At 36.4% G+C, this 12276-nt stretch overlaps 1 protein-coding gene across 4 annotated transcripts in view; it reads left to right on the top strand.

Moving 5' to 3' along the window:
• The window catches only part of PCDH11X (protocadherin 11 X-linked), a 520325-nt gene extending 514020 nt beyond the window's left edge, over positions 1-6305 (top strand). For 3 of the 4 annotated variants that reach the window (XM_075106680.1, XM_075106676.1, XM_075106677.1), the window contains one exon: positions 1590-6305. In XM_075106680.1, the coding sequence (XP_074962781.1) occupies positions 1590-1981 (392 nt within the window). In that variant the 3' untranslated portion in view covers positions 1982-6305. The remainder of the gene's footprint in view (positions 1-1589) is intronic. The other variant, XM_075106682.1, reaches the window with a different exon arrangement.
• The last annotated feature ends 5971 nt before the right edge of the window (positions 6306-12276 follow it).

Genomic DNA, 12276 nt, shown 5'->3' on the forward strand with positions numbered 1-12276 from the left:
TTTTGCTGAATTATTTCCACATTTGTCTCCTACTGCCCATCAAAACTGGATTAGTATTTCAACAGCAAGGTGCCAAAGCTCTGTCAGGATTACATCGAAAAATACTGAGACAAAATGACTGAAGACATGTTGAAATGCCAGAAATAGGGCAAAATAGCATTTATAAACAATCATTTCTCTAACTGGCACATACTTGTACAATATACTTAAGGAGCAATAACCAAGACTATAGCATTACTGATACAGTGAGCAACGAGTTATCTACTTAAACGTTGTAGAGCTAAGAATGATGTATTCTCTATTTTGGACAGCAGCATTATGTATTTCAGCGCCCAAAGGGAAAACTTAATTCATTTGTATTGAGATGTAAGATGGAAATATGTATTTGTGCTTTGTAGCTGTACACAGATTTCAACATGCAAAGTATTTACTAAAACAGAAAAGCGGCACGTGTTTAAACATCAAGCTCAGAGGGTGAGAAGCTCCTACTTCAAACTTGTATTGCTGTAAGTAATTTCTAGTGGCCTATCTTCTCCAGTGGTTATGCGCCAGAATCCAATTTTAAATGTTATTCTCATGAAGACAGATATTAAAATATGTGTGTATCTTTCATTGGAATGTTTTGTGAAGAAAATACAGTGAAATATCTAATCAGATACTCTCTTTGCTCCTGATGTATTTAAACCAAGTACACAACAAGAGAATATAAAACTAACACATAATATGAAAACTATTTCTAGGAATGATTTGTAGAAGTTTAATTTTATTAGTTTGAATTTACACAACATGGTAAAGCCACAGTTTAAACGAAACTGATGAAGATTTTGTGTGTTGCAAATTATATCTTTCAGATTTAGTTGTTTTCTTTGCTTTTGAACAAATTATAATTTCTATAATCCTTTTTCAAGGGCAGAAACTTTGCATCTACTGAAGAAATCTGGTTCGATTACTAGTAAACTACAGAGGTTACAGCTTCTTTTGCTATTACCCTTTGATTTTTCAAGGTTTCCAGTATCGAACGCGTGGAGAAATCAATTCTCTTTAAAATAGCTGTTACGCTGTTTATCATTCTTAAAGCTCTTGAGTGCATCTTTGAAGCCAATGTACCATCTTTGGCTAGGTGTCCAAATTAATTTTGTTTTACCTTAAGCAAAGCAAAACAATTTAAAAAATCCAGTTTTAAGAGAACATTTAAAAAACCTCCTAATTTTAATAATTACATTTTTTCAAGTAGTTGTGTGAAAATATATTAAATTATGGTATTAGATTATTATAAAGTTTTTAGCTTTATTACACAAATGAGAATTTCAAAAATTGAAATGGTCATTGTATGTAGAATGTATGAGGTGTTTAGTTACATAGCTGTAATGATGGTATCATCTGTTCATTAAACATTAACTTTTTTCTGATGATAGCCAGTGACAAGGCTGAGGGCCCCAAACTTGCAAACATCTAAACCTTCATTTCAGTTGTGCGCCTGGCGGTGTTTTCTTTCAGAACTGGGACCGTTATAGTCTTTGTTAACCTTGATTCCCTCTGCACATTGGTCTTCAGACCTCTGATAATGTCTTGTCTTTCCATCCTCCCAGCTATCGAAGTAAATCTGCAGAAAGCCCTGGCTGAAGCCTCTGAGACCTGCACGCAGGAGTGTCTCATCCTAGGCCATTCTGACAACTGCTGGATGCCGCCCTCTTTGACACAGTATCAGCAGTCCAACACCCCTTTGCCGTCGTTTGGCTTCCAGCAAGGCTGGGGCCGAGGAGCCAGGCCTGAGGGACGACACACTCTTGGGAGGCCCCTTCCAAAGGACGACACTGACAAAGGCCAGGCTGGGCCCAGGCCCCAGTTCTACAACACCTGCAAAAGACAATGTGCCAGCGAAGATCCTGTCAAAGTCATTCCTCTGGCAAACTTCGCTGCGTCCCACCAGACACCAGTGTCTGGGAGTAGCACTACGTTTATACATGAGCACCAGCTATAAATGCATATCTGACAAATCTGTTATTTCAGGCTTTAAGTGTGACTGTATACAGTCACAGCCTAACGCTGTTCTTAGTGCGCATACAAACTTGTTAGGCTTGTGAATATTTATGTACATAGAATCCTAAATTTGAAATTGAAAAGCTAAATCCTTAGGACTTGGTTAAAAGAAATTTACCATAGTTCTTGGTAAAATCAACAAAATGGGGAAGAAAACCCACAACCCAGAAACAATAAAAGGACAAACAGAAAATCCTGTTGATTTTCTTATATGGGCCATATAGTGCAATTACCTGCCAGCAGTTTTTCCTCCCTGTTGAACGCAGTTTCTTAGTACAGTTAGGGGAATGATTACAGTCTAAATATAGCTTACTCAATTTTTTCTTTGTTGTTATAATTTCTAATATATAGCATATTCATAGATTTCATCTTCCATTTGCTTAGCAATAGAGATCAAGTGGGCATTTTCTCATTTTATTTCATTACATAATAAAATTAATAAGATCCTAAAATCTAATTCTTAAGAAGGATGGTACATCTTTCCACCATAATTTATCTCTTATGTAATTAGGAAGGAAAATGTACTTTAAAGACGTGACAACTGCTTTTGATTTTATGTTTTTGGCTCAGTCTTCAGGTATTTATTCTTTGAAAGAATGCACTAGATGAAATAGAAAGCTTTCAGCTAGGCTTTTCTGTGTGAAATAAACAACATGACAATAGTAGGATATGCAAGATCAAAACTGGAAAAAATGTATAAGTAACCTTTTTTAATTTCCAAGATTTTTCTTTCTACAATAATGCAAGCAACAATATGATATATATTAAGCTTGTCAAGCCATAAGTCTACTTCTTATTTTTTTTAATATTTTTTTTTTTTTCATCTTGCAGAGCTTGCTTTGGCTACTGTTCCTGTTAGTTGAAAATTACATGGGCACTGCTGAAAAGAGTAGGAAAATGGGGTAGGTTGTTTTTGGCTGATGTGGTGTTGTGGCTGCAAACTACTGGCATTTAAAAGACTATTATAGTAATGTATATGGCTTTTTTTTAAGAGCTATATTCACCTATTGGAAGTATTCAGTAAAATGCTAACTATAATATTAAATTCACCACAAACGTATTAGAAGAAGGAGTACTCATTGTGCTTAGTTTATTAGAGAATGACTGACAGTTCTCAGCACAGAAAGAATTAGGTAATGAAAACTGGATAAAAGCAATCATAAACACACTTCAATTATATTATTTGATAAACTCTCAAGATGATTCTCTTTAAAGATGAAGGATTTTTTTCAGTGCTCTGTGTTCTGGAGGATATGTTCTTAATAGTGGCAAAACAAAGCTGGTAAATTCTACCATAGATGAAAATGAGGTTCCTTTCTTAGATGAAAAAACACATTTTCCTTCTAGTATTTTGTTGCTGTTTAGCCATTTCATCATTTACAGTATGTACATACCAAGAATTTTTTTCTTTAAAAAGACTCCATAACTCTGTTCAGTTTTATGGCTACATTAAGTGAGACAATCGAAGTTGTATGGAGAGGAAAAAAGACAGTGTGTGAATATTTCCTATGGATAGAATTCTGTGTAGGCTTCATACTGTAACTTAAATCTGTAATTTATAAACAAAACTGTGTGTGTAAAAATGCTGTAATATTAGCTGCTTGTAAAATTTACAGAAGTTGTTGAGGGTTTCCAATGAATGCTAAAAGAGCTTCTCTTATGTGCCCAGCAGGTATAAGTAGCTTTATATATCACTGTCCCCACTGTAAATCTATTCAAATCACATTTAGATTTTATGTGCAAAATAAAAGAAGCTTCACTTTTAACCTACTGATAGGGTTTAATTAACAAACATCAGATTATCTAATGATGTACTTCTTTTTTTTTAATGTAGTTTTCAATAACATTTAGAAAAGATGTGGCACACTGGCATGTAAATCCTGGAAAAAAAGAAATAATCCTTTGGGTACTGACACAGAATAGCTGACACAACTCATTTCCAATTCCAGGACAATTAAAATTTTGACAAATTAATTCATACCTGATATATACAAAACCCTTTGTTGTTTGCTTTGGAGATGTCACGACAAGAAAATTCAGCAGTCCTGTTCAGGGATACGCAAAAAAAAGCTTATCTGTAGCTTACACAGATTTACCAAACATATTAATCGTGCAAATTTAGAACAATGCTGACAGCTAATGCTTCCAACTATAAGCAGAGGACTTCAGTTTTCGTTACAGAGGGCTGCCATACCAAATGTTTACAGAATTGGCAGCTGTATTGGAAAACTCTCATTGTTGCCTGCAACATTTCCTTTCTGGCTGAAAATTGTAACTGAAATTTCTTGGCAAAGAATTCATTTCCACAATTTTAGGATTTTCATAGGAGAAGGTGAAGGAACCAGGCTTAGTGGTTTTTTGTAGGTAGGGAGGAAAAAACCCAACAAACTTCACATTTGAATGTTTAGGGGGTTGGCTCCCTTCCTCCTGCTCCCCCCACCAAGGTACAGAAGCAATTAACCATCACCCTTCGTCTTGAAAACAAACAAACAAAAACCCAACAAAACAAACTCAAACGACAACCACAACTTGCTTAAACAAAAAGCACTGTAAAGATGAATCTGGTTATAGGAAGTATTAAATGGTATACCCGTGAAATTGTGTTGTGCTTTTCTAAAACTTTGTCAAGAAGATACAGAACACTTAATTGTAAATCCACATTGTATCAGGAGTTAAATTCCCTCACTTTTATATATTACATATCTAATATATAAAACTATGCATTTGAGGTGACATTTTTCTGAGTGGCATGTCAGTATCTGGAGGAATAACGTTACTAGAGACTCTTTACACATCTTGCCATATATATAAATAATTTATCTAGTACATAGACTGTATATTTTTGTGTAATTTTTTTTAGTCATTTAACTTATTTTATCTTACTTGTGTGAATTTGTGGAGACAACAATCCTATATACAATATACAGTAAAATGATAGTTACAAGATTAGATTTGTTTCATACGGTGTAACAATAAAGGAAAACCTTTGCCTTCAAAGTAATGTGTCACACAGTCTAGCCTAGATTATTCTCCCTCCGCCCCCCAAACTCGATACATGCTTGTTGCACTTCTAACTTTTGCATCAAAGTTATGGGTGGTGGTGGCAGAGAGAAAGGTACTTCTTTACATATTGTAGAGCAGTCAGTTACGAAGAAAAAAACTTAAAGAACTGAAGTCAAACTACTTGAAGTAAAATATGCTGTTTCTTTGTTCTCCTAAACTGTACTGTATTATGAAGTGTAACTTAATTCTAAAGAAAGAATAATTAGGCATGTCTGCTTAGGCAGACAGAGACTGCTGAGCACCTGCTCTCTCTGGGCTGTGAGCTGGCCGGATGCAGGTCATTTAGCTAATTATCATGGCAACGAGCCCATGCTAATAGGACCTGAGGGCTTATGAATGTTAGCATGACAGCTAGCTTGACATAACATTAGTTATGTGGTTCTGAATCCAGCCAGGTCTTTTTGCTTGGCGTAGGGCTGGGGGAGAGCAGCCGCTTTAATTCAGGCGTCTATGACCCCAGTGCGTATAGATCTGTTTGGGGTTTTTGTAAGAGAAGTGAAAGTTTGGTCTGTTGTCTTCTGAGCAAGCTGTAATCCAGTGTGGAACCCCGTCAGCCCCGAGCTACCATTGATACCCTGCTTCCAGTGTGGTCAAGCCAAAGACAATAGGCCTAAGTCAGTTCTAGTCAGTAATGGCTGATAGCTCAAGGTTGTTTGATTCAAGCTTATAAAGTTTGAGTTCTTAAAGCTTAAATATTTACACTTGACTTCATTTTTTTGCTCAAGTTTTGCTTTTGCAGCTTTAATGTCAATCCTTAATGAATGATTATCAATTAAATGATCGCACTGCAGTTTCCTACCATTATTTAACTGGATAAATAAAAAGGAAGGGATTGGTTTGTGCAGACACAAAGTAAAGTTGAAGGCAAAGATTTTATCTGGTATATGTAGGAAAATTGTGTATAACTTATGTTATCCCTAGTGAAGAAAGAGATTGACGATTTCTTGTAAATATTTGAGTTTATATTTCTGGGAAATCTCCCTGCTCTATGGCATACTACAGGATCCAAGAGTGAGCAGTGTACGTCTGTGTATTGAAACAGCCCTAATCACACTTTACAAATCATGCAGTTGGACATCATATACTACAGTCCAGCAGCATTTAAAGTCCAGTAAATTTGCAGTAGTTCTATTTCAGGTTTCTGTACAGCATGATGTCTTGTTAATTGCAATACTTATTAATAAACTAGATCCACAAAAGCAGTTTTTTCCTTTGCGCTGTTTTCTTTGTGTTTCTGAAATATAAGGGATTTAAAAGTATTTCTCCAGCTACGCTTCTCTCCCATTTCCAGCATTTCAAAACTCATTTCTTTGTGAAGCCCCAAACTGTCAGAAAGGGAAGAAAATTTAACTTCAATTGCAGTTCCTTCATGCAACTGAGTAGCAGGCTTTTGGTAAACAGTAGGCATATTCACACACAATGTGGACAGCGATCTAGCTTTATATTATCAGAAATATCTTCCATTTCCATGTCGCTTCTTTTCATCCTAAGCTCCCTCCTTCTACTATGCCTCTGATACACTTACTTATAGAAAATCATTACAAGCTCGAGGCAGGAGTGTTTATGGGTTTTGTTTTATTAGAAAATAAGCTATTTCTAATTGAGAGAACACGGTTAATAAGTTGTTGTTGAGCTAAGGGGATTATCCTCTCATCGTGAATGTGATATAATGAAATAACCGTCAAACGAGGAACTAATGAAACATCTTACACGTTTTTCTATATTAAAGTCCATATTTAAAAAACAACTCTTTTGATAGTTTTCCTGACACTAAGGCAGTAGTAGCTTATTCTTTGATGCAGTTACGGCTTTGCAAGTGTAGCTATTTTGTCTGCAGGACCTATTCAAGCAGGAAAATAATATTTATTTTGGCATCAAAACTGTGCACAAGTATATTCCTTCACTGACAATAACTGTTAACATAATGTTAACATTAGTTGTTATTCTAAACAATGTACAAATTTAAAAAAAAAAAAAAATGATAAAAACTTCTGGAGATGGCAGGTTTCCCTGGTCTGGGTGGTAAATTCTCTAGCTCAGCTCAGTAATATTTTGAAGGGCAACCTCAGGAGGCAATGAAACTGTGGAATTTCATAGAGATCTGATAAACCAGAATAATACAGCAAGGCAAAAATATGCATTATCTGAAGAGGTGCATAATTTTAGCATTGGTGTCACTGTGCAAACCTGAAGGGGGATTGCAGAATTAATGTTCCCTGGGAGCTGCCTTTTTGCTTTCCTCCCTGCGGGCACATACTTGGAGCACTTCTCTGCCCACGTTGGAAATAATCGAATCCCAGCTATTTGCTGTGTAGCTCTATAGAGTGCCACATTTTCACCAAAGCACTGCAGCACCGAGGGAGGGCTGGTGCAGTATTGAAACAGCATCTCTTACCTATGAGGTGGACTCCAAGACCTCCTGCTAGGTAATCTGTGGTGAGGTAGTGGCTTGTTAGAACAAACACATGGATTTATTTAAAGAAGAACATGTGTTTACCAATAGCAGGCAGTTTTGGAGATAAGCTACCCATATGACCATATAGCATTCTTGCCTTTTCTCCAGGTTTCTTCCAGGTGTGGCCTTAGGACTGAACCGTAGTTTGGTTGAACAGCAGCTAGTCTGCTCCTCCTTAGAAGAGCTACATATCAAGCAAAGAAGGAAATGAGCAAGAAGGTACTTTCTGTAATGAATGGGAGACAGCTCTCCTCCCTTGTGTGGTGGTGGAAGTCTTGTTTTAAGAAGGTACATATGGACTCCACTTGCAAATAACAAGCATTTTCCCAAGATGTAATCTTTTTGTCCTGGTCCTTGCATTCATAATCCGGTATGAAGATATCACGTCTGATAACTACAATGAGACTAATGACATATTTCCATTTTTATTTGTATTATTTTAGTGATTTAGTGGTCTTCTGGTGATGGTAATTCCATGCGTAAAACTAAAGGTCTCACAGTAAATGCATTTATGATCTGAAAACTGTGTCTTCATATGTAATTCAAAGCAGGAACTTAAATCTGTAGGTCCGTGCTTTCTGCATAGCTTTTAACTATGGAATTGATGCTACTTCTTATGCTTTTTCTCCACAAGGATTAAGAAGTCTGTATTTATAAAAAGGAAAGTTAGTATGTACACCTATCAAAGAGACAGATAAATGAAGTGCCTGGAAGCACTGTAGTAGACTTCAACCCATAAGTCACCAGCTGTGTAGTGTTCTAGAGCAGATGAGTAGGATGTGCAAAGAAAAAGACATTTTCTAAGGCACTGAAATGAAGTTAATCATTGCTACTGCAGCTGTTATGCATGTAGTAAAAAAGTTGATTAACATAATAAGATTAAACTAAGAGAAATTGCTTTTAACCTGTACTTTGCTTGAGTTGTTGTTTAGTTATCAGAGATGATAAAAGACTACCCAAAAGTTTGTCTAAACTTTCCAAATATCAGCTGTTCTATGAAAGGTGTATTTTTGCTTCTCTGCTGTGTAGATCAAGCTTCAATTTACATGTGTAATGAACTACAATAAGCCAGTGTATAGTTTTCAGGAGACTAATTGAACAGAGAAAAGTTAAAATCAGTCTGAAAACTGAAGTGATTGTAAGTGGGGTGGGTAGTGGGGGGGAAGGTGAATACCCTGAATGCTTTGAGCGAAATACTATAAAGACACAAGCAAGCAGGTAAAATGAGCGATTTTCCAGCCATACTAAGATACACTGGGTTGTCTGCAGACTTGCAGTACAATGCTAATTTTATTAGTTAACATTTTGTAGATATGTAAAATTTTGGTTTTGCATAAAAACATCTGTTAAATCCAGCATAATCAAGATCTGTAATGGCAAAGATGACATACCTGGAGTATGTTTAGGCCTAGTTAAAAGGGCCCTTGTACCAGGCTACAGGCTAATTTCTGGTAAATATGAAGGGACTCTTGCTGTTGCTGTGCGAGAGGTAATGCTTTCAAGTGATTCTAACTAGAGAAACCAGAATAGACCATAATGGTTTAAAAACTAAAGTTCAATGAGAATATAAAGATGTGTAATCAATCTACATATAAATATACACACTCCCAATTTAATTTGCCTTGTTTTCAAAGTTCATCCTTGTACAAGAGACAAATGTCATCACTGAGCATCACACCAATTACTATATATAATCTGAAAATATTCATTATATTATGTAGGTGTGCACAAAGTCAAAGCTGCCTGTCTTGGCAGATACAAGTTGCTGTTTGTTTGTTTTAATTGCAGTGGAGACATTTAGCACTGTGCCTGCCTGGTAACATAGGAAACGTAATACAAGACCTTGACATCTAAAAAGATTAGACTGTCTGAGCTGACTGGCTCATAAAAATGGTGCTGAGGAAATTGGCAAAGAAAACAAGTCTCTGAAATTCTAAACAAGTATTTTAAATGCAGAAAAGTAATCTAAAGGGTCATATTTGCAGCTTATGTGCTTCAAATAATGTGCTGCACAGCTATATCCATATAAAAGAAATTTTCACAGTGAAGCATAGTAAGAAAGCCCTTTTGTTAGCTGAATTCACTCTCTTGCAATGATTACACACAATCAATCTACTTGGATTTTTACATGTTTTTTATCAGATTTCAGCCTATTGAATAATAAACGTATTTTTGTCAGTGTAATACTACTGAATATTAGAGTAAAGATCAAATTTTCCAACCCAGAAGCCAGCACTTCAGTCTACAAAAGGCAGTTTTTGAAGCCTATTACTGTTTTGGAAATGCTTGTCTGAAATTCCCTCAAAATATGCTACTATATGAGAAAGGACGAAGAAAACACTAGCATTGAAGATTTTTGCTGTAAAATTTGAGTGAATTTGCATATCAATGTTTCATAGGGTATATGAAACGTAATGAAAATTCAAGAATGTTAATGCTTTCTCTGCTCAGAACATCTGACGTAAAGTGAGTACCTGACTCTAATTACAATGAAAGTAAATCTTGCTGGTAGGCTGAATAGAAACAAACTAGAAACAAACATATAAATATATATACACACTTGCCTATTACACATTGGGAAAAAAAAAAAAGATTTTTTCTATGTACTTCTAATCAGACACAATAGCCAAGGACATCACTCTTAATTTTAGGGAGGTGTTTGTCAATTGTCTAAAGCATCGCTAAGCTGGGTATTGGGAAAAAATAACCGCGGGGTAGTTCCTTCAGTTCTAAAATTTCAGAATCTGCACATGCCCAGCTGATGATGGAGGAAAGCTAGAAAATGACAATCATATGCCTGTCTTTTAGGTGGCTAAAGCCAAATGAATCCAAAACCTAGTATTTACATAAAAGGTTATATTCTAAGTATGAAAATTAGCGTGATCAGGGGATGTCAAACAAAACAAGCCCAGCCCCTCTTCTCCCACCAAGCACGACTACTAACCTCTTCAGAATGGTTTGCCTGCCAGGATGCACCTGGTTGTGTTTTGACTTCCACGCCAGCTTCCTGTCAGAGGGGCATAGAGAGGCTGACATTTGATGTCTGCAGAAGAACAAAGAATAGGTTTTGCATTAATGCCAAATTGGCAAATATTTTTGTTTCCTGTGACAAGTTTTGCTTAACTAGCACAAGAGCCAGCCATGCAGAGAAGTGCGCTCCTGTAGTGTAAAACAGAATCTATTTAAGAAGGTAAGTGCAGTTGCTGGGTTTCCACTTCCCTTTCTTCACTCCCTTGCTAAATGCTGTGCTGGCACATCACTGTCTTTTCTGTGACAAGACTTTCGGAAAGCTAACAGGGAGCCAGCTGTGCTTAGGCATGTGCACCTGTATCACAGAGGAACCAAATGAAAACATTAAATAATGTTTCTCTTTGTGCAGGAGAAACATCAAGAGCAAAAAAAATTCTACAAGAAGCATTGCCATAATGCGGAGAAATTGGTAAATAGTCTTGTCTCTTCATGAAAATAGAAAATTATTCTGAACTGGGAAGAAGTGTCTCAATTTTTTGAGTTTACCTGTTTGCTACGTGCTTACAGCTGAACAACCTGTGCCTGTAACAAAGCAAGAAAACAATTAGGTCAATGAAATTGCTTTCCCTCAGCTTCAGTTTAACAGCTGATCACCTGGAGGAAGGGTGATCAGCTGCAGGGAAATAGCGCTTCTGTGAGAAGGTCATATTGGCCTGACCTGGGTGATATCCCCAGGTCTCCTTTACTTGGAGATCTCTTGGAATGCCATCATCCACATGGTACAGTCACACAAATCGGATGGTGCCATTTCTAACAGGGACAGTACTAAAATCTACTTTTCCAGTAAATTGTTTCAATATGTAGTAGCTTCTTCTATGCACGTTTCAAACTCCTCCTCACTTAAGTTTCACAAGTTTACTCCAGAGTGCACCATTAGTTTTGATAATTTATTACTAATTATTAACTCATTACTTTCTGGACTGTTTCAACACTGCATGTTCTCCACGTGGTCAAGAATGAGCTAGCAAAAACCTATAACTTAATAGCAGCTGCCTTACTCATCACATCTGCCTCACAGGCTAGAGCATGTGGCACTAGAATTAGGACTTGTTTGCCAGGTTTGGCAACTTTCCAGAAAGGTTCTCAACTCATGAGATTTCCAGAAATGCCTGTTACATAAGGTCATAGCTGGCTGTAGTTGGAAACAACTTAGTTAAAGTAACACCAGTGGTAGAACGTTTGCGGCACATGCAATGGTGATTTCAATCTGTCTGTAAAGCATCTTTAGTAGTATTCTCCAAGTCAATTCTTAGATGATAAATGACGTGAGATATCAGTTTAACATGAGAAAAGTGCACAGGCAGTAAAAGCTTGGATGTTGGTATTAAGGAAATGATTAATGAGTTACATGTACCTGGTTCTCAGTTCAACTGGGCATAAAGATGCACAGTAACGTAAATATGTACTGTGTAGTTTTTAATATTTTAAAATTATTTCCTCTCCATCTTCCCCTCAACTTTAGTCTTTTAACTACTCAGAAATACTTCTGTTCCTGTGTTATTCACCTTTTTCTCAAATTTGTCCCAAATCCTTACAACTTAGTTGCCTAGTTACAGTTACCTTCACAGACCAGATGTGACATAAATATATAATAACACTACAAATTCATAGGACTTCTGCTTGTGATTTCAGTGCAGAAAGTTCATATCCAGAGTAGGAAAATTATTCTTTTATACAGCTACGTTACA

Source organism: Phalacrocorax aristotelis, chromosome 11, assembly GCF_949628215.1.
Source record: "Phalacrocorax aristotelis chromosome 11, bGulAri2.1, whole genome shotgun sequence".
NCBI lineage: Eukaryota > Metazoa > Chordata > Aves > Suliformes > Phalacrocoracidae > Phalacrocorax > Phalacrocorax aristotelis.